Source organism: Erpetoichthys calabaricus, chromosome 16, assembly GCF_900747795.2.
Source record: "Erpetoichthys calabaricus chromosome 16, fErpCal1.3, whole genome shotgun sequence".
Classification (NCBI taxonomy): Eukaryota; Metazoa; Chordata; class Cladistia; order Polypteriformes; family Polypteridae; genus Erpetoichthys; species Erpetoichthys calabaricus.
In genome coordinates, this window is record NC_041409.2 from 18,806,868 (window position 1) to 18,827,728 (window position 20,861).

The 20,861-nt window shown below is 41.6% G+C and overlaps 1 protein-coding gene across 1 annotated transcript; it reads left to right on the top strand.

The window, feature by feature from the left end:
- Positions 1-12,485: 12,485 nt before the first annotated feature.
- LOC114666630 (G-protein coupled receptor 135) lies at positions 12,486-15,128 on the top strand. Its single transcript, XM_028821556.2, has one exon. It carries the CDS (start codon positions 13,026-13,028, stop codon positions 14,418-14,420), a length of 1,395 nt encoding a protein of 464 aa, XP_028677389.1. The 5' UTR covers positions 12,486-13,025; the 3' UTR covers positions 14,421-15,128.
- Positions 15,129-20,861: the final 5,733 nt, after the last annotated feature.

The window sequence follows — 20,861 nt, forward strand, 5'->3', positions numbered from 1 at the left end:
ATGCCATGAAGTGCTTGGTTCCATGCCTTCTCCAACACATTTCTGAAAAAGATCTGCAAACTTTTTGTGGTGCTTCAAATATTGTTTCATGAGGAGTATTATGTAAGTATTATATACTTTAGATAATAATTTAAAAACGGAGTAAGAATCTGAAAATCTAACAACATCTCATTAAAGTTTGATAAATTCTGAAAAGAATGATACCAAACATATATATGTAGGCTTTAAAATAAGTCAGATTTAAAACGTGACATGAAAACGTCACATAAAATCGTTGCACTTTTAGGATTAGGATTTTATATATAAAGTAGATATAACACATATATTATACAATATATTGTTGTTATCATGGTGTTATATTCCAACTTTGGTATCTTTGAAGCTGAATTTTTTTCACACAGTCACGATGTGCTTCGTTAAATAAATCTGTATTTAGTAATTTTATAAAAACACAAAATGTGTCCCCCTAAGCAACATCCAGTGCTAGCCTGAAGGGCGCCTGACCAAACGTGAACCGTATCCAGTTCAAAGTCACAACACATGTCATCCGCATTTCAGGCAGCTCAATGAAATGTGCTTATGTGTCAGATTTGGTTTTAGAATAAGGAGAAAGTCAAAGATTAAAGTTGTAGCAAGAGACCAGCACTAATGAACTGCACTTGGTCAGTGTGTAGACCCTGTGTCGTTGTATACTGTACAATATTAATATCTATCACTTTTATAAATGTGAGGATAAAGAAATATGAGTTCATCTAGCAGGGCACCATTCATGATTCAAGTAAGCTGGAGAGAGGCAGAGTAGGAGAAGTGTGCAAGCGAAGAGCGGCCAACTGTTAAATGAATCTGTGATTGAGCACAGAGGAGGAACTGACTGCCGGACATTTTAATAGACTTGAACAGGGGGAGAACTTCAAAAGGGTGTTGATATGAAGAGACAATTCAGCCAGATAGAGCTTGTCTATGTCTGTTTACCTAACTTTGACGCGGGTGTGGAGTGCAGCTTTCTGTGGCCTCCCTCGACTTGTACTCAACACCTTGTGGGAGTCAATGGGCTACATTATGTAAGCCAGCTGACAGGAAGTCAAGGGAATGCTTAGCATTTCAAGTTTATTAGTTTCCTTTTTCTAGATGTTGAGTAGTGCGTCTGTGATGTCTGGAAGCAGGGAGGCCACATTTGTTGAGGACATGGCCTACATGCTGTATGTGTGTATGGGATCAACTTCACAGAGTAGTCCTATTGTGTTAGGGGACATTTTATGGCCAGAAGCAGCTCTGCAGTTTGTGAAAATAAAGAAAGGACTCTTCAATGCAAGAAAACTTTGTTTCTCAAAGAATACAACTTAAAAAATTGTTTTGGTTTTTGACTTTTGTACGGCTAGTCAGTTCAAGTTTATTTGGTCCCTTTTTTTATTTTTGATTCTTAGTACTTTGCTATCATGATCCCTTTCTTGTTTAAGCCATTCTCGCATTAGTTTCTGACACCATTTTGAACAGTTCCTGTGGCTGGAATTGTCCCAAATGTGCACATCACCAACTTTGTGTTAGCTTCCTAATTGTTTCAGTAGACTGTCCAGAAGTGGAGAGTGACAATTCTACTATGGCTTTTATCATAAGAAGTACTTTGTCAGCTTCAGACAGATTGTGTAAATATACAGTATGTAATCATTTCACTGCCTATGTATACAGTCATATGAAAAAGTTTGGGAACCCCTCTCAGCCTGCATAATAATTGACTCTACTTTCAACAAAAAAGATAACAGTGGTATGTCTTTCATTTCCTAGGAGTACTGCGGTGTTTTCCGAACAAAGATTTTTAGTGAAGCAGTATTTAGTTGTATGAAATTAAATCAAATGTGAAAAACTGGCTGTGCAAAAAATGTGCGTCCCCTTGTAATTGTGCTGATTTGAATGCCTGTCACTGCTCAATGCTGATTACTTACAACACCAAATTGGTTGGATGAGCTCATTAAGCCTTGAACTTCATAGACAGTTGTGTCCAATCATGAGATATAAAGGTATTTAAGGTGGTCAATTGCAAGTTGGGCTTCCCTTTGACTCTCCTCTGAAGAGTGACAGCATGGGATCCTCAAAGCAACTCTCCAAAGATCTGAAAACAAAGATTGTTGAGTCTCCTGGTTTAGGGAAAGGCTACAAAAAGCCATCTCAGAGGTTTAAACTGTCAGTTTCAGCTGTAAGGAATGGAATCAGGAAATGGAAGGCCACAGGCACAGTTGCTGTTAAACCCAGCAGGTCTGGCAGGCCAAGACAAATACAGGAGCGGCATATGTGCAGGATTGTGAGAATGGTGACAGACAACCCACAGATCACCTCCAAAGACCTGCAAGAACATCTTGCTGCAGATGGTGTATCTGTACATCATTCTACAATTCAGCACAATTTGCACAAAGAACATCTGTATGGCAGGGTGCTGAGAAAGAAGCCCTTTCTGCACTCACGCCACAAACAGAGTCGCTTGTTGTATGCAAATGCTCATTTAGACAAGCCAGATTCATTTTAGAACAAAGTGCTTTGGACTGATGAGACACAAATTGAGTTATTTGGTCATAACAAAAAGCGCTTTGCATGGTGGAAGAAGAACACCGCATTCCAGGAAAAATACCTTCTACCTACTGTCAAATTTAGTGGAGGTTCCATCAGGCTGTGTGGCTAGTTCAGGGACTGGGGCCCTTGTTAAAGTCGAGGGTCGCATGAATTCAACCCAGTGTCAACAAATTCTTTAGGATAATGTTCAAGCATCAGTCACAAAGCTGAAGTTACGGAGGGGTTGGATATTCCAACAAGACAATGACCCAAAACACAGTTCAAAATCTACAAAGGCATTCATGCAGAGGGAGAAGTACAATGTTCTGGAATGGCCGTCACAATCCTCTGACTTGAATATCATTGAAAATCTGTGGGATGATTTGAAGAAGGCTGTCCATGCTCGGCAGCCATCAAATTTAAGTGAACTGAAGAATGGTCAGAAATACCTCCATCCAGAATCCAGACACTCATCAAAGGCTACAGGAGGACGGCGTCTAGAGGCTGTTAGATTTGAAAAGGAGGCTCAACAAAGTATTGATGTAATATCTCTGAATGATACATATTACATATTTTCTGTTAATCCAATAAACTTAATGTCACTGCTGAAATACTACTGTTTCCATAAGGCATGTCAGATATTAAAAGGAAGTTGCTACTTTGAAAGCTCAGCCAATGATAAACAAAAATCCAAAGAATTAAGAGGGGTTCCCAAACTTTTTCATATGACTGTAGATATTTACACTTTCACATATCTGGCCAAGTCTGCATTCTGTCCATGTCCGTCTGTAATGATTATACTAATTAAAGGGAAGGGGCGTTAGACTAGAGGACCAATGCCACTGTAGGCCTTCACTCTAACCACTTTCTTAATTATTAACCAAATATGTCTGCTAATGGCTCAGACTTCCCATGCCTTCAATTTAATGGCCTTGCTTTTTAAGATTCAGAACTTTTAGATCAGTGAACTTGACCCAGTTTGTATCAGTATCTGTTACAAAAAAATATTTCAAAAGAAAAAAGTGAAAGTTTGAGAATACTGATCTGCTCGGCTGATGCTGCTCCCAAATAAGGAAAATCAAGAATTTTTAGGAAAGTCCATTGTGGCAGAATGAGAGTACTGTATTTGGAAACCATGAAGTTTACTAAGGTTTCATTAAAATTAAAAATAAATGGCTTCTAAGTAGGAAACTGGATGGAGTGAAACTGGTAATCCTTCTGAAAATGCGGTTTGACTCCCCCGAGTCAGCTGGTCATTGGTTGGCGCTCTTTATATCTCATTATAGTTTGGGTTCTGGTCAAAAGAAAAAAGAAACAATTTAGGGCTCTAAATCTTTAAAAGCAAAGCCTTTAAAATGAATATGAAAAAATTCTGTTCTTTGAGCGTTGCTTATATATTAAGAAAATGGATGAAAGGAAACCTGCAGCCACAGCAGGCCTTCTGCGTCCAAATTTGACACCCCTGGTTATGTTGTCTGTATTGTCACATACAAAGTACGGTGAAATTCTCACTTGCAAGTACTAATCAACATGATACACTTTGCCATTCTCCAGCACCCTGATTAACGAGTCTCCCTAAAAATGGGGAGACTCTGCAGCTATTTGCATGATGAAAACCAAACAGTTCAGAGTCTCTACGGTTAGAAATCAGAGCTTTAATTAAACTTCGTCCTGGCAACTGCGTTCTCGATTGGCACACAAATATGTTACCACCCAAAGATATTCATAGTTGTGAATGAGCTACTGACCTTGCGGTTTACTTAATTTTGTAAATGTGCCAATTCTTGTTTATCCTCTTTTAGCACACACTTCAGTCCAGTAACAAGAAGACCATTACACCCACAGTTTATTCTTTTAATTTGACATATTCAGTTGGTTAAGTTAAACGTTTATCAGGCATATTGATATAAACTGAAAGAAGTGCAGGCCCAAGGACTGACCCCTGACAGATACCATTTCTCTGTTGTCTGATTTATAGAAGGTTCACCATAGCGCCCCTGTCTTCTACATTTAGGCCAGTTTTGCTTCTGTCTGCACCTTGAGCTCCCATGTTCTCCTATTTTGATCTCTAGGCCCTTGTGTGGCACATAATTAAATGTTTTTGCAAAATCAAGATAAATGATAGTGTGCTTTTGTTGCTTCTTTATAATACCCAGGCAAATCAGAGAAACACACTATCCCTATTTAGACCAGTTTCTTCTTTCTTTGTTTAATATGTGTTGCTTGATCTTTGCTTTAGCTAATTTTTCCTGGTAATTTTCCCATACATGCTAAGCTAACGGACTCACGTTACTAGGATTGGCCTGGTCAGGTTTTTTACATAATGGGAGAACTTTTGCTAGATTCTGCTGTTCAGCAATGTCCCCAGAAAGCAGGGATTGCTGAAAAATCTACATATATAATTCACTAAGCCGACAGAACAGGCAAGACAACCATGGGATACGCACGATATAGCCACGCCCGCCAACGCTAAGACGATGGGATACGCTGACAACTCACAGAGCCATGCCCACCAACTCTAAGACCATGGGACGAGAACGCCTGCCCGCCCGCCTGACTGTTACCAACGTGTAAAACCGTCGCAGCTTTTAACTCACAAACTGCAACAACTCACCAAACAAGGACACCCTGTCTCTCGAGGCATTCACACTGCTGGAAGACAACCATGGGATACGCAAAAAATAGCCATGTCAGTCAACTCACAAAGCCCAGCCCACCAACTCACGCCCACCAACTCGAGCACGCGTCTACCCACGCTCTCAAGGCATTCACAGTGCCTGCTCATGTGCCCAGACGCAACAACTCACCAACTCGCTTTCGTCTCTACTACATTACAAATGCACCACTGAGCCTCGTTGACTTTTCATTATTCTTTTCGGCTTCGGCTGCATTTCTATATATAATCCACCAAGTCGTCCGACCATGGGATACAAATGACAGAGCACCGCCCAACAACTCGAACCGATACAGAGACACGCCCAACAACTCTAAGAGCATGGGACGAGAACGCCTGCCCGCCTGACTGTTACCAGCGTTCACCGCAATGTACTGGAGTGTAAAACCATCACAACTGCTAACTCACAAACTGCAACAATTCACCAAACATCGCATCTGACACTGTCTATATCTAAGAAGATATATAGATACCCCGGCACGCGTCCACCCACGCTCTCAAGGCATTCACAGTGCCTGCTCATGTGCCCGGACGCAACAACTCGCCACACACAAATTTTGCTTAATTTGACTCAACACGGGAAACCTCACCCGGCCCGGACAAGGAGAGGATTGACAGATTGATAGCTCTTTCTCGATTCTGTGCGTGGTGTTGCATGGCCGTACTTAGTTAGTGGAGCGATTTGTCTGGTTAATTCTGAAAACGAATGAGACTCCCTACTGCTAAATAGTTACATGATCGTCGGGCGATCGGCGTCCAACTTCTTAGAGGGACAAGTGGCTTTCAGCCACGTGAGATTGAGCATTAACAGGTCTGTGATGCCCTTGGATGTCCGGTACTGCAGGCACGCTACACTGAATGGATCAACGTGTGTCTACCCTGCGCCAACAGGCGTGGGTAAGCTGTTGAACCCCATTCATGATGGGGACGGGGGCTTGCAATTGTTCCCCACGAACGAGGAATACCCAGTAAGTGCGGGTCATACGCTCGCACTGATTAAGTCTCTGCCTTTTGTACACACCCCCCCGTCACTACTACCATGGTCGGGTGACTTGGTGGATTATATACAGAAAAGCAGCTGGAACCGCAAAGAACAATGAAAAGACAACGTGGCTCAGAGGTGCATGTGGACTGTAGCAGAGACAATGGTGGGCACATGAGCAGGCAGTGCGTACTCAACGATGATTGTATGCTGGTTCGTAGCGTGCATTGTTGCAATGTTACTTTTCTTGTTGGTTTATTAAATTACAGATTTTGCAAATGTTCATTTTTTCCCCTGTGCTTAAAAATCATTAAAAAAGTGGCGTGATTATGCGGCGTATGCTACGCCGCAGGTTGGCTGGTACGTATTAACCTTCTTGGAGTTATTTAACCCTGAGCATTACCTGAGCTAAGAATTCTATTTAACTACGGTTATGCCCAAGTCAGACTCGGGATGATGTGTAAGGATTCGCTTCACGTTGTTAAACCCTGAAATAACTCTTGGGACAGTATTCTGCTGACATCTACTGAATGAAATAACATAATGCTGCAGATAAAGCATGAATACTTCTATGTGTTCTGCCACTTTATGGTAATGGTAACACTACATGTTGCTGCATTTGTCCCAAATTACTAAAGTTCTACAGCTTTTAGTTTGCTCCATAGGATGGCTCTGGCAATAGTGTGACACGTGTTCAAATAATTCCAACAACCAGGTATTTTCGTTTTAAAAGTTTTAGGAAAATTCAAAGCAAAACAGGTCACACAAAAAATAAAGAAAAAAATTGATATTAAAGAAAAATTCAAGAAAGGTTCTGTTTAAGGCTTATATATATGTCTTGTTTCATTTTTTTAGTTTGTCACACAGTTGTAATTGAGTCACGTTAAGCAAATTAGACATGCTAAGAAGACTGTACGCCACCTCCTGTATGCAAACGTATCGAACAGTCCATGCTAGCAATAAGATTTTTACCTAACTGGCTTACTTAACACTCTGTTCTTCAGCTATAGCTAAGAACGTTCTCTTTCATGATAACTTACAGGTGGGCACAATGCCCATACCATAGTCTAAGTAGCTATGAGAAAATCTTACTGTATCAAAATTAAGCGAGCACTTATATGAATTTAACATTAATTTTCTAGGATTGACTCTTACACTATGGGAACTCATCAATATTTTTGAGTGTGGCAAAGCCTTCAACCATAACCACAATGGCAAATGAAAAGCTGTAAAGCCAGTTTTAGAACAAACTGAAACTGAACCATTGCTCAAATTGAGCGACAGTGATGATGATGATGATGATGATGATGATGTGAAACTGATGCCTGTTCGGTAGAGTCTGACCTGCCAAGTTTCATTGATATTCATGTTTGTTGATCATGATTATTTGGACAATTTACTATTTGTCAATGATGGTCTGGTGCAGAAAATAGTTCTTGAAACAAACCTCTGTGTCAGTCTCCTCAAATAGAAGGGCATTGTGAGTAAACCAATCCAGATATGGTACTGATCCACAAACAGATTGTTTCATACACCCATTTTTGATAAAATTACTCATGAATGTCATTTTTGATTATTATGAAATACCCGTATTTCACTAATAACAATGACTATGATAAAGCCAATCACCCAGTACAAAAGCTGTACAAACTGTTGGATGTGTATCAGGTGATTATCTAAAATTTGCAGAAGTTGTATGTTCCCAATCGTGAGTATTGGCGAAGGTCTCATGGGTTTCAAGGGAAGGCTGTCGTGGATACAGTATATCAGAACCAAATGCACACGATTCAATTCCAAGTTTTACATACTCTGCAAAGTAAGCTCTGGGTACATCTGGAGCTCGATACTTTACACCGGTAGAGGGGCCAAGTAGAATGGCAACTACAGTCAATATGCCATTGCTGCATCATCTGTACTGTCACTGGTGGGCTCCTTGCTTGACCAAGGTTACTATAAAACGATGGACAGTTTCTATAAAACTCCTTGAGATTTTGCCTCAAAAGTAAAACAGATGCATACGACCAAACTGACGTCATCTGCCTGGCGACTCCGGTCACTTGAACGTGTCAAGATGCAGCATTTTGCAGTAGCTGCATGACAAAAAGGCAAAATAATTGCAATCAAGTGGAAGGAGAAGAAAAAAGGATATCTGGAGTTCTTTGAGGGACAAGACTGATGCGGAGTTAAGACGTCTGTTGAATTTGAAGCAGCCATTATGTCTGTCGCCCTATTCTTTTGTCATCTAATTACTATCCACTGTACTGTCCTACATTTTTCATCCTAATCCTCTGTTTCATTAGCTCTTGTTTCCTTACGTGGATTTTCATTTGAATGTGATATCACACTGTAACTAGTTACTATGACCTGCTCTCATTTCTTTTTTTTAACACATATTGAGTTAAAGCCCCCTTCAGTGATGCCTCTGCCTATAAGATTGATTAGTGACGTAGTGAGCAGCCAGTCAGGGAGAACCACTGGGCAAAGAGGGTGCACTCTCATGGCAGAGTGAGCAATGAGGAAGGGGGGGACTTTGGCATATTGTGGTCTTAATGCTAGCAGAGCCAAAGAATGAAAAACATGGAAGAGGAGAATTTAAGGGTCAGCTAGGCAATTAGATAATGACAGTTACACCAAATGAGTATTGCGCCCTGCCGAGGCTGCAGGGAATCAACAGATGAGCATTACTAGGTTAAGTACCGTTCATGGCTCACTCCACTCTGAACTCTCTGATTGCCATCTGCTTTTACTTATTTAAAGAACAAGACCCAATCTAATAAGAAAATAGTAAATACAATAAAATATTCCGGAGAGAATCCGTCAAACTCAACACTCTGCCCGAGTCAGAATGCTATATGCCAAGAGTCCTACCTGACGCAATTCTTCATATACAGTAGATTAAAACCGCAAATAAAAAGGATCAGCACAAGCATGCTTAATTTATAATTACTTTATCGAATTCTTGACAAATTCCAAAAATATTCTTAGTAGATGGTCACAAAAAGAATATGATTATTTTTTTTTTCCAATTTGTGATGATACAGCACAACAAGTTCACACTAAGTCATAATGGTGGATTGGGCTTATCCCAGTTAAGCAGAATAAGTCTGTGTGTGCAAGCAGTGTGCTGTACAGGGAGAGGGATGCCAGGCTGTGCTGGGAGGGACCACAGCAATCCTGGCAAAGTTAATGCTCCTAAAAAAAATAAATATATATAAAGACAATACCGTAATTCCTGTATTAAATATTTTCTGTAAATTGTCTCGTAATTTGAAATAAACATAACTCAGAATGCTCTTCAATCATTACCTAAACTACTCCAACATCAACGGAGTTATTGAATGAAGCTGCAGTTCTCAACCTGTGCGGTTCAGGAGAAGAAGCTATTAAGTGTTACACGATGAAACGCAGTAAATAAATAAGCAAACAAACAAACAAATAAATAAATACGTGACTCGTAAAATCTGATATCAGCTTTTAAAACGTTGATATCTGGCTTATAAAATTTGATATTGCATTTTTGAATTTTGATATGATAGCTTAAATGCTAATATACCTGTATACGCATTTTAAACTCTCGCATCATATTTTGTCATTTTGATATCATGTTTATGAAATTTGATATCAGGCTGATAAAATGTGATATCACGCTTTTAAAGTTTGATATCAAGATTTGGGAAATTTGATATCAAGTTTTTAAAAATGGATATCAGCTCTGTAATGTTTGAAATCAAGCTTTTAAATTTGATATCGAACTTTTGAAACTTAATATTTTGAAAACTTTTTTTTAATATTTTGAAAGCTTTTGAAACTTTTAAAATGTGATATCGACTTCTTGAAATTTGATTTCAAGGTTTTAAAATCTGATATCACGCTTTTGATCTTTGATTCCAAGTTTTTGAACTATGATATCAAGTTTTTAAAATTCCATATGAGACCTTAAATGCTAATATTTGTGCATTTTAAACTCGCACGTCATATTTTGTCATTTTGATATCATGTTTATGAAATTTGATATCAGGCTTATACAATTTGATATCATGCTTTTAAAATTTGATACCGAGCTTTGGAAATTTGATATCAAGTTTTTCAAAATGGATATCAGCTCTATAATGTTTGATATCAAACTTTTAAAATTTGACATCATGTTTTTGAAATTTGATATCAAGTTTTTAAAATTTCGTATGAAAGCTTACATGCTAATATATACTGTCACAAACTCGACACAGAGTCATAGAAAGGTTTGGGGCAGCCACCCATATAATTGGTTTCCTGGCTACAAAAGTCGTTTTTAAATGAAATACTGCACTGATGTGCATACAACCGAGTTCAAGACGGAACTGAGGGAATAGGGAAAAGGTGCAGGCTTTTAAAGGGGAAGACAGGAAGTGAGGTCATAGGGATCAGGCTCATGTTCTTCAGCCATTGGTTCGAGCCCGGACGTGACATCACAGGGGCCGGAGCCGACAAAGTCTTCTTCCATTGGCTCGGTCCCGGAAGTGACGTCAAGAGGATCAGGTGGAATCTCTCATGAATGGTCTGCAGGCGAGGGAGAAAAAGACTCAGTGCACTCTGCCACATCCCGGCATGCCTCAGAATTGCCTTTACTCAAGCCCTTTAGCTGCCTCCCATGAGCATGTGTGTGACAATATGCATTTTAAACTCTCACTTTATATTTTGTCATTTTGATATCATGTTTAATAAAATTGATATCAAGGTTTTGAAATCTGATATCAAGTTTGCAGATGTTGATATTTTGGTGACTCTCTAAAAATAAGCTACATAATCGACTTACACATGATTGTTAATCATACACCTGAGACAAAAAACAAGACAGAAAATGCAAATATTTATCTGCTTGTTTTGGCGTATATATATAAAACGCCTAAAATTAAGGTTAGGTTAGGGTTAGGGTTAGCCTAATCTATCCATCTATTTAGTGCCATTCACATCTATCTATCTATTATATAGTGCCCTTTATATCTATTATATAGTACCTTTCACATCAATCTATTATATAGTGCCTTTCATATCTATCTATCTATGTATCTATCTATTATATAGTGACTTTTATATCTATCTATTATATAGTGCCTTTCATATCTATCCCAGCTAGCATAGAGCGCAAGGCAGGAACAAACCCTGGACAGAGCACCAATCCACCGCAGGGCAAACACACACACACGTTCAGCGCAGCCTGATCGCCTGACCAGCATGTCTTTGGACTGTCGGAGGAAGCCCAATCAGACACGGGGAGAACATGCTAAGTCCATGCAGGGAGGAACCGAGACACAAACCTTGTTCTCCTTCTGGCGAGGGACAGCGCCATTGTGCCACACTGTCTAATTATTATTATCCATCCATCCATCCATCCATTTTCCAACCCGCTGAATCCAAACACAGGGTCACGGGGGGTCTGCCGGAGCCAATCCCAGCCAACACAGGGCACAAGGCAGGAACCAATCCTGGGCAGGGTGCCAACCCACCGCAGGACACACACAAACACCAAGCACACACTAGGGCCAATTTAGAATCGCCAATCCACCTAACCTGCATGTCTTTGGACTGTGGGAGGAAACCCACGCAGACACGGGGAGAACATGCAAACTCCACGCAGGGAGGACCCGGGAAGCGAACCCGGGTCCTCAGGTCTCCCAACTGCGAGGCAGCAGCGCTACCCACTGCGCCACCGTCCCGCCTAATTATTATTATTCATTTATATTTATTTCAGTGACCCAGCTCACAACATGAAATATGCTTTGCAATGAAATCCATCATTTCCACCTGTCACAGTTGAAAGGGTGAGCTCTAGTGAGTACTGTTTTTCCTTAAAGGCATATTTCATGTTGTATGTTGTGTCATTTAAATAAATAAATGAAGAAACAAGAAATACATAAACGAGTGATATAAACATATTTCAGGAAATGTTTCATTATTTATGATCGCCTATCGTTGTGTTTTTATTTATTGTCACATTGCACAGTACATTTCACCGTTTGCCCTGTGCTGGGTAATTCCTGCCATGAAGCTATGGATGCTAGAATATTTTGCACATCAAGAAGCCCTTAAAACTGAGAACCAATAAGACGGCAGACTGAATGGATGGATGAATGGATGTTGAAAACTGCTCATTAAAATGGGATGGATAGCTTGGTGCGATTTTTTCGAATACAAAGACGAGAAGTGAAATGGAAGTGGAAGAGCGAATGGAGATCAGCCTACTAAATTGAATTATGTTTTTGCTCATGGATTCTTTTTAATAAAAAAAAAAATGAGGTAGAATGGGGGGTGGGGGGAGTGATTATGCATTTAACGTGTCAAGCACGCCCGATGCCTTTCAAAGGCCCAATTATCCCGGCTCTTGCCACCTTTTATTATAAGAGTAGCGATTACGTATGAGCGGCTCCTCTTTATCACATCGTGCGTAACAGTTAAAAAAAAAGGTAAATAAAAAATCACCGCTGCCTTGGTAACGATCAAAACGTCACGTCGCTGAGATCAGAGGCAGCGCAATTTATGCTGGGAATGAGCAAGAGAGAAAAGGGGGGGGGGGGGGGGGGGGGAGTCAGCGAGGGAGGGACCGATGAATGAACGAGCGTAGCGGCACGAATCGCAGGCAGGACTCGCACAAAGCCGGCTCGCTCGACTGTCGGATGGCTCTTGTGAAATGTCAAGGCAAGGATCGGCCAGGGCGATGAAGTAACTAAAGGGGGTACGCTTCTCGGGGATTCAGTCCTGCAAAAAAAAAAAAGAAAGAAAGAAAAGAAAAGAAAAAAAATCCCAAAGTGATGAATCCGCCTGGCGGCCGTGGATGCCCCCCAGTCGAGCCCGATGGATTTGTCTGTGAACATCGCGCTCCCCGGCAACAGCAGCAGCTACAGGGCGGCCGACAACGGCTCGGATCGGGACTGGCCACTGGACCTCTTCAGTACGACCCCTTTGCTCAGCTCGGTGAGAAATTATCTAAACGCCGGCAATCAGTCGGCAGGCGGCGGTGGTGGGGGTGGAGGCGCCGGGGGAGAGCGAGCCGGGACGAAGGCGGTGGAAGCAAACACGCTGCTGCACGGCATCGCGGTGGCGTCCCAGGCGCTCATCCTGCTTGTCATCTTCCTCTTGTCCAGCCTGGGCAACTCGGCGGTCATTGTGGTGATCATCAAGCACAGGCAGCTGCGGACGGTCACTAACGCCTTCATCATGTCCCTGTCCCTGTCGGATTTCTTGACGGCCATTCTCTGTTTGCCTTTTTCTTTCGTCATGCTCTTCAGCAAGGACGGGCTTTGGATTTTCGGGGACCGCTTCTGCGTGGCCAACGGCTTCTTCAACTCCTGCTTCGGCATCATCTCCACGCTGACCATGACTCTGATTTCTTTCGACCGCTACTATGCCATCGTGAGGCAGCCCCAGGAGAAGATCGGCCGGCGGAGAGCGACGCAGCTGCTGGTGGCCGTCTGGCTGGCGGCCGTGCTCTTCTCTTTCCCTTGGTACTTAGTGGCGCAGTCCGCCGGACGCCTGCAGGTGCACAAGAAGGGCTTCTACCATTGCATGTACATCTTTCACTCCGTCACCTCCAGGATGGGCACGGCGTATAGCGTCGCGCTCATCGTCGCCTGCTACCTCCTGCCTTTCGCCCTGATGTGCTTCTGCCACTACAACATCTGCAAGACCGTGCGGCTCTCAGAAATCCGGGTGAGGCCGGTCACCACGTACGCGCACCTGCTGCGCTTCTACAGCGAGATGAGGACGGCCACCACGGTGCTCATCATGATCGTCTTCATCATCGTGTGCTGGGGACCGTACTGCGTGATGGGCTTGATCACCGCCGCGGGCGACTTGTCTTTTAACTCTGCCATGGACACGGTGGCCATATGGATGGCGTGGGCAAACGGGGCCATCAACCCGCTCATTTACGCCATACGGAACCCCAATATCTCCATGCTGCTGGGCCGCAACCGCGAGGAGGGTTACAGGACTCGAAACATCGCCGCCTACCTGTCCACCCAAAACCAGAGCCGGGAGGCCAGGAGTCGCGCCAATCGCATCCGGGACCGCTACGTGAACCGGCACGGGGCCGGCAGCAGGATGTCCTCGTCTAGCCCGGCCAACGGAGGGGACGTCGCCATGTGGGCTTGCAAAAATCCAGCCGTGCTTTTCTGCCGGGACGGCCAGCCTGACACGCTGTCCGAGCCGGCGCTGCCCAAGTCCGAGACGGCGGACACCAGCCTGTGACAGAGAGGTGGATAGGGGGGACAGGGGAACGGCCGGTGGGCAGAGTGATCTGGGAGAAGCCCAAAGGAGATACCTGTCAAGTGCCAATGAAGAAAAAAGTAACACTGTGGGGCGAGGGGCCACTTTTCTTATGTTTTATACCGGTTTATTGTGTTAATGACATGGATGCATGCGGGTTGACTTTATGTCACACTTTTGGAAAGTCTGGCCGCCATTCTGGGTGTACACATTCGGAATGGCTTCATTTCCAGTCAGTGGTGTTATTTATTCATTGCGGGTTTACTTAAAGTTGCGTGCCTCAGGGTTAAGTGATCAGCAGTTACCCCCTCCCATAATTATGTCAGAATTCATTTCTGAATACTAAAAAAAAAATCAAAATTACTGTGTTTATATGAAAGAAAAGCCACCTTTCTGTTTTAACAAATGTGCAGCCTTGGAATTTGAACACGTTTTCAGTCCATGGTCAAGACTGCATAATAAATGGACAGTGACAGCAGAGGATTATCCGATGGATTGGGAGCCATGAGAGAATTTTGGGGAATAAAAAAGTGTAGAAAAAGGAATAGCCTGACCTTCTTTGAGATCTGTTTGAGGCAGCACTAGGTAGCAGTGTGTGTGTGTGTGTGTCACTCAAAAAATAATTTATTGGAGGAACGTCTAAAAATTACACCGTCCATGCTAACGAATCGAGTAATGCACATTAGCCCACTGTGTAAGGAGGAATATTTTGGATTAAATGAATAAAGTACTATAAAATGTAACATTAAATAAACAACAACATGCAATGCGAGTCTAAATAATAAAATGTGTCATGAAATATCCTTTTTATTGCTTATTTCCTCATTTATTTATTTCAGTGATAAGTACACAATATAAAAGAAAACCTGAAATGAAAACTGTGGCTTTCACTCCTCGAAGGTGGGCGGGTCCTAGCCAGTACTGTGTTTTGATTGGTAGTAAACCTTTAGGCCACATGTGCAGCAGACACTTAAGATACGAAACTCCTGATCACACGGAGCTTCTTAAATTAAAAGTAGCAAAGTAATTGTGGCAAAATTACGACACGCGCAGGAACCGCAGGATTACCAAGTCAAGCGAAACGCAATGCGTCCACACCGCCTGACGATTCACCAATCAAAAAAGAGTACTTGCTGGGGACCGCCCTGTCAACTTTAACGTGTGAAGGTGACAGTTTTCATTTCGGGGCTTATTTCATGTTGTGTGCACGTCATCGAAATAAATTAGTGAAGAAACACTCAAGCAAAAATATTTTGAGACACATTATTTATACTTAGGGCGGCACGGTGGCGCAATGATAGCGCTGCTGCCTCGCAGTTAGGAGACCCGGGAAGTGAACCCCTGCATGGAGTTTGCATGTTCTCCCCGTGTCTGCGTGGGTTTCCTCCGGGCGCTCCGGTTTCGTCCCACAGTCCAAAGACATGCAGGTTAGATGGATTGGCGATTCTAAATTGGCCCGAGTGTGTGCTTGGTGTGTGTTTGTGTGTGTCCTGCGGTGGGTTGGCACCCTGCCTGGGATTGGTTCCTGCCTTGTGCCCTGTGTTGGCTGGGATTGGCTCCAACAGACCCCTGTGTTTGGATTCAGCGGGTTGGAAAATGGATGGATTATTTATACTTGATATTCATGTTGGCATCATTTATTTATTATCCTATTTAATAGTTTATTTAACTTTGGCTGGAATGTGCCTCCATAACTGTGGTTCATCTAACGATACCCAAATTATTTACTTTGGCCCTGTGCGGAGGGAATTAGATTTACAACAGGAATTGGGCTAAAGTAATTATTACTGGAGGACCTCTGTCATGTCAGGCACATCGAAATAATGTAAAGTAAAGCAGCGTTTCCCAAACTCGGTCCTGGGACCCCCTGTGGCTGCAGGTTTTTGTTCCAACCAGCTTCTGTTTTTAATTGGACTCCTGGGCTAATTAAGTGAACTGTTATTTCCCAAGTTCTGTGTTTTGGGAACAATATAGAAATTTGAAAACTAAGTTTGGTAAAACTATATATATATATATATTTATTAAAATGTACCAAGCAGTTATATGGGAATAATGTATTTTTTTTTCTGTTTAACAATATTTTTATCTTGATTTTCCTTCTACTTTTCCAGGTGTTCTAATTGTTTAATTAATCCATTATTTACTACTTAGTGGGTCTGACGCTAAAGTACTTGCAGCCTTTGGTGATTCCGTGTTGTGTGCCTGGGTGTCCGCTCTGCTTGTTTTTAATTGTCATTAATAAGATACAACAAAGGGGAAAAACTGCACAGAGAAAGGGCAAAATAGAATGAAACCCACAAAAGAGAGTTAAGCATTTAAATCTATGGCAAAAGCAGAAATATTTCTAAATGTCTTATAAATGTAAAAAATCATACCGCTGTGCTTTTCTGAATGTACAATAAAAGAAAAATAATCGCAGCTAATTAAATGAGATCAGTGCTATCAGGCGTTGTCACTGATTAGGAATCTGGGTGGAACAAAAACCAGCAGCCATAGTGGGGCCACAGGACCGAGTTTGGGAAACACTGATGTAAACGACGGAACTTTACTGATACGTCAATTCACACGGCCCTAGTTTTACCTGTGGTAACGGTTTACAGAACTTTTGTAGAAGGTAAATGGCTCTGTACCCTTAATAATGATAATTCTTTGCATTTATATAGCGCTTTTCTCACTACTCAAAGCAGGTTAAGGGCCTTCCTTGCTCAAGGGCCCAACAGAGCAGAGTCCCTACTGGCATTTACGGGATTCGAACCAGCAACCTTCCGATTGCCAGTGCAGATCCCTAGCCTCAGAGCCACCACTCCGCCGTTACTCACATGTGAGCTTGCAGTCCATAAACAGTTACAGAAATGAGCGATTTGAACACGATTAAAATGTCAGGGGTCCTACGGTAATAATTACTTTAGCCCACCTCCTGTTGTAAAAGTATTCCTGACCTAGTAGGGCTTTAGACTGCAGCAGAACAAAACAAATAGGTAATATATCTTATTGGGGTTACCCAAACTCAAGTTCATTGATAATTCTTTTGTTATATTAAATTACTACTTAATGTTAACTAAGCAAACTTATCTTATGTTGATGGCATATTCTCAATTCCGTGACTTGCCATGAATTAACTTCACTCAAAACAAAAAAACTTTTAAACCAATGCATTTCTTCATATTAATGGAGTTGTCAAATCATCTGTCTTTTGACAGCAAACTGTCCACTCACATTATTATTAAATAAAATAAATTACATTGATTACTGAATTAAGCATGAATAAGGGACAAATCACATCAGACAGATAAATCGATATGTCCGTGTGGTACGCCTGGCACTCCAGCCGCTGTTTAAACCCTCACACTCTTCCTCTCCTTTCCATCTGAACTCGTGTGCTGCTGAGGTGTCACCCATTGCACGGCTGCACTTGGGTCCTAATCTGGGGACCTCAGGTGGTCCGTCGTGTGCTGGCTGTGCCAGTGTGCTTGTATCAGTGCAGGTGCCCAACCTCTCAACCCTCTTGTATGACGAGTGGATGTCTTAAAATAAATTTCAGATGTCTTGAAACGTATTTCACATTTTCCGACATCTAAAATTTATTTTGAGATATCGCTCAGCATATTTTAAGTTTTCTCAAATAAGTGGCTTGCTGTACCGACCGATGAAATTCTTGGCTATTTAGAGACAACCAAAGGGGAAGCTAATGGATTGATCTCACGGCCTGGAGGTCCTGAAAAATCCAATTCAATGGAAAAGTTCATTTAGTTTTAACAGTCGGACGGCTGGCCTGCAGTGGTTAGCGAATAGCGTAGTTGGTAAGATGTCTCACTACAAGTTGTCAGCATCAAGATTCCTGCCTGTGTGTTTTCGTGTTATTTTGATCTTATTCACGTTTCATACGTGAAAATATATGCAGCAGAAGAATTATCAGCACTACAGTATGCAAATGATAGCAAACATTGTTTATCACTGTAAAACGGTTTCTGGTCGCAGAAGCAAGTATTGTCCCATATTGTCCTAAACAACATTCACTCCATTCCAGGATTACTTCTGTCCAGTTCTCAAGTATTAAGACGTGCATTTATTTTATTCTCTGAGCGCACGATGACAGCTTTCGATTTCCTCTAAATTTCGTATTGCCATCTTCTGTATTCAGTAATTTAAAATGGTTCCATTCTCCGTCTCCCTCCTGCATTGTTTTTTTACTGGTTCACATGTATGACTTGCTCCTGCTCGGTTATTTAGCTGGGAGTTCAAAATTATCACCCAGATCGGTTATTAGTATTCTACGTATAGTTCTCCTTTCTTACAAGCACTGTCATGGTGTCTGCCTTTATTGTCTGTTCCACGTGAAGAGCCTTTCAGAATGCAGGCCTTAACTCCTACTAGAATAGTGGAGTGTATGGCTGCTGCTTGCCAGATGGAGATGTAAAGCGCCCTCTTTGACCGATCACCGTAGGCCAGGGGTCTCCAACTCCGGTCCTGGAGCATCACTCTGGCTGCAGGTTTTCATTCTAATCCTTTTCTTAAATTGTGAGCAGTTTTTGCTGCTAATTACCATCTTTTGCCCTAACTGTAATTGACTTGCTGTTGACTCCCGTCCCTTAACTGCTTCTGATTTTTCCTTAATTAGCAGCCAAATAATAATGAGACACAAAAACGAGCCAACACATAACCAGCTAACCTGGCGTCCATCGTACAGTATCTGAAAATAAAGAAAGGTGATGGTTGCAGTAATGTTGATCTGCTCAGGTCCCCGTAACAAAAAAAGAAAAGCAACAGGTTTGGAAAAGGCACAATAAATTAAATAACGGGTTTAATTATAAGTAATGGGTTAAATAACGGGTTTAATTAACAACAAGAATTGGCTTCTAATTAAGAAATTGGGTGGATTTGAGTGGAAGTTAGCTGGTCATCTGTTTAGCTCACTTCACATCTCATTACTGTTTAGCTGCTGTTTAAGGAAAAAATGAAGCAATTCAAAGGACTGAATCTTAAGAAACAAGTCGATTAAAATGAAAGGAAAAAGAGTTAATTAGCAGCAAAAACTGGTCACTAATTAAGAAAAGGATTACAATGAAAACCTGCAGCCAGAGTTAGAGACCCCTGCCATAGACAAACGAGCCGCTTTTAATAACCACACAGATCTCTGGCACTTACTCTTAACTCTGCTCTTTATCTTTATCTGATGTTGCATAAATGCAAGAGTTTCCCACAATCCTTTGCTGCTTTGTTACAAAAAAGTGTCTCTTTAAGGCAAATTAATTGCATTTATGCTAATCAGGTCAAGAAAAATAGCTGAACAACAGCACAGACATTCTAAATAATAACCCAAAATTAGTGCTGTGCCCCGGCCACCTTTATCCAATTTAGAAAATGATAAAAAGAAATAAAATAACCCGATTTGGGAGGGAGAAACTTGCTTACATAGCAATACTGTGTGTGTGACGTGCTAGGATGTCTGGCGATTGAGTGCCAGTGAGATTCGTTTGGTTCACCATAGGTGAACCAGCGTAACGTGACATCTGAGACACAGGACAGACATGTGAAGCCTGCAATGACATACAATTTCAGTCGAACCAAATTAGAGCAGCAACGCAGTAGCAAATGTTCAAGCTTACCGGTAGAAGCGGCCACTTGGAGTCGAGTTTACCTGAGGCAGTTGGGTAACAAGTATAAAAGCAAAATGATTTGTGTGAGCGGTGCAGTGAGCTCCATTTCCATAAATGGCACTTCCTAACGGAACACCCCAGAAATTGACGTAAGCTATATGAGAACCAGATGCATAAGGCCTTAAACCATACTAACTTTGAGAAACAGCATTTAACTTAGCAGGTTTGAATTATCCCAGAAAGAGAATTTGTTTGCAGCAGTAAAGTGTAAAATATACAATAGGACAGGGGTCATCAGTCACAGTCCTGGAGGGCCGCAGTGACTGCAGGGTTTTGTTCTAACCTGGTTGCTTAATTAGAAAGCAATTCTTGCCAATAATTTAATTTCATGGCTTATTAGTTCCTTTAACTCTGCCATGTCAGGTTATTCTCATATCCTGGAGTTTCTTCCCCTTTCTAAGGATATCATCCAAATGATTTGAAGGCTAAAATGGAGGAGTAGTTCTCAGTCCTTCACGTTTTGTTCTTCACTTTCCTTCCAAGTATTTAATTAAACCCAATAGTGCATGATAAAGATAGATAGATAGATAGATAGATAGATAGATAGATAGATAGATAGATAGATAGATAGATAGATAGATAGATACTTTATTAATCCCAATGGGAAATTCACAATACACAGAGAGGTGTAAACGGTAACAAGCTAAATGGAGAAATGCGTGGTCTCTTTTGTTATTGCTAATTAGGAGCAATTTAAAAACCAAGAATACATCTGATTAAGACTAAAATAAGCAATAAGGGTTCAAAATCTTAACGAGCGAGACAA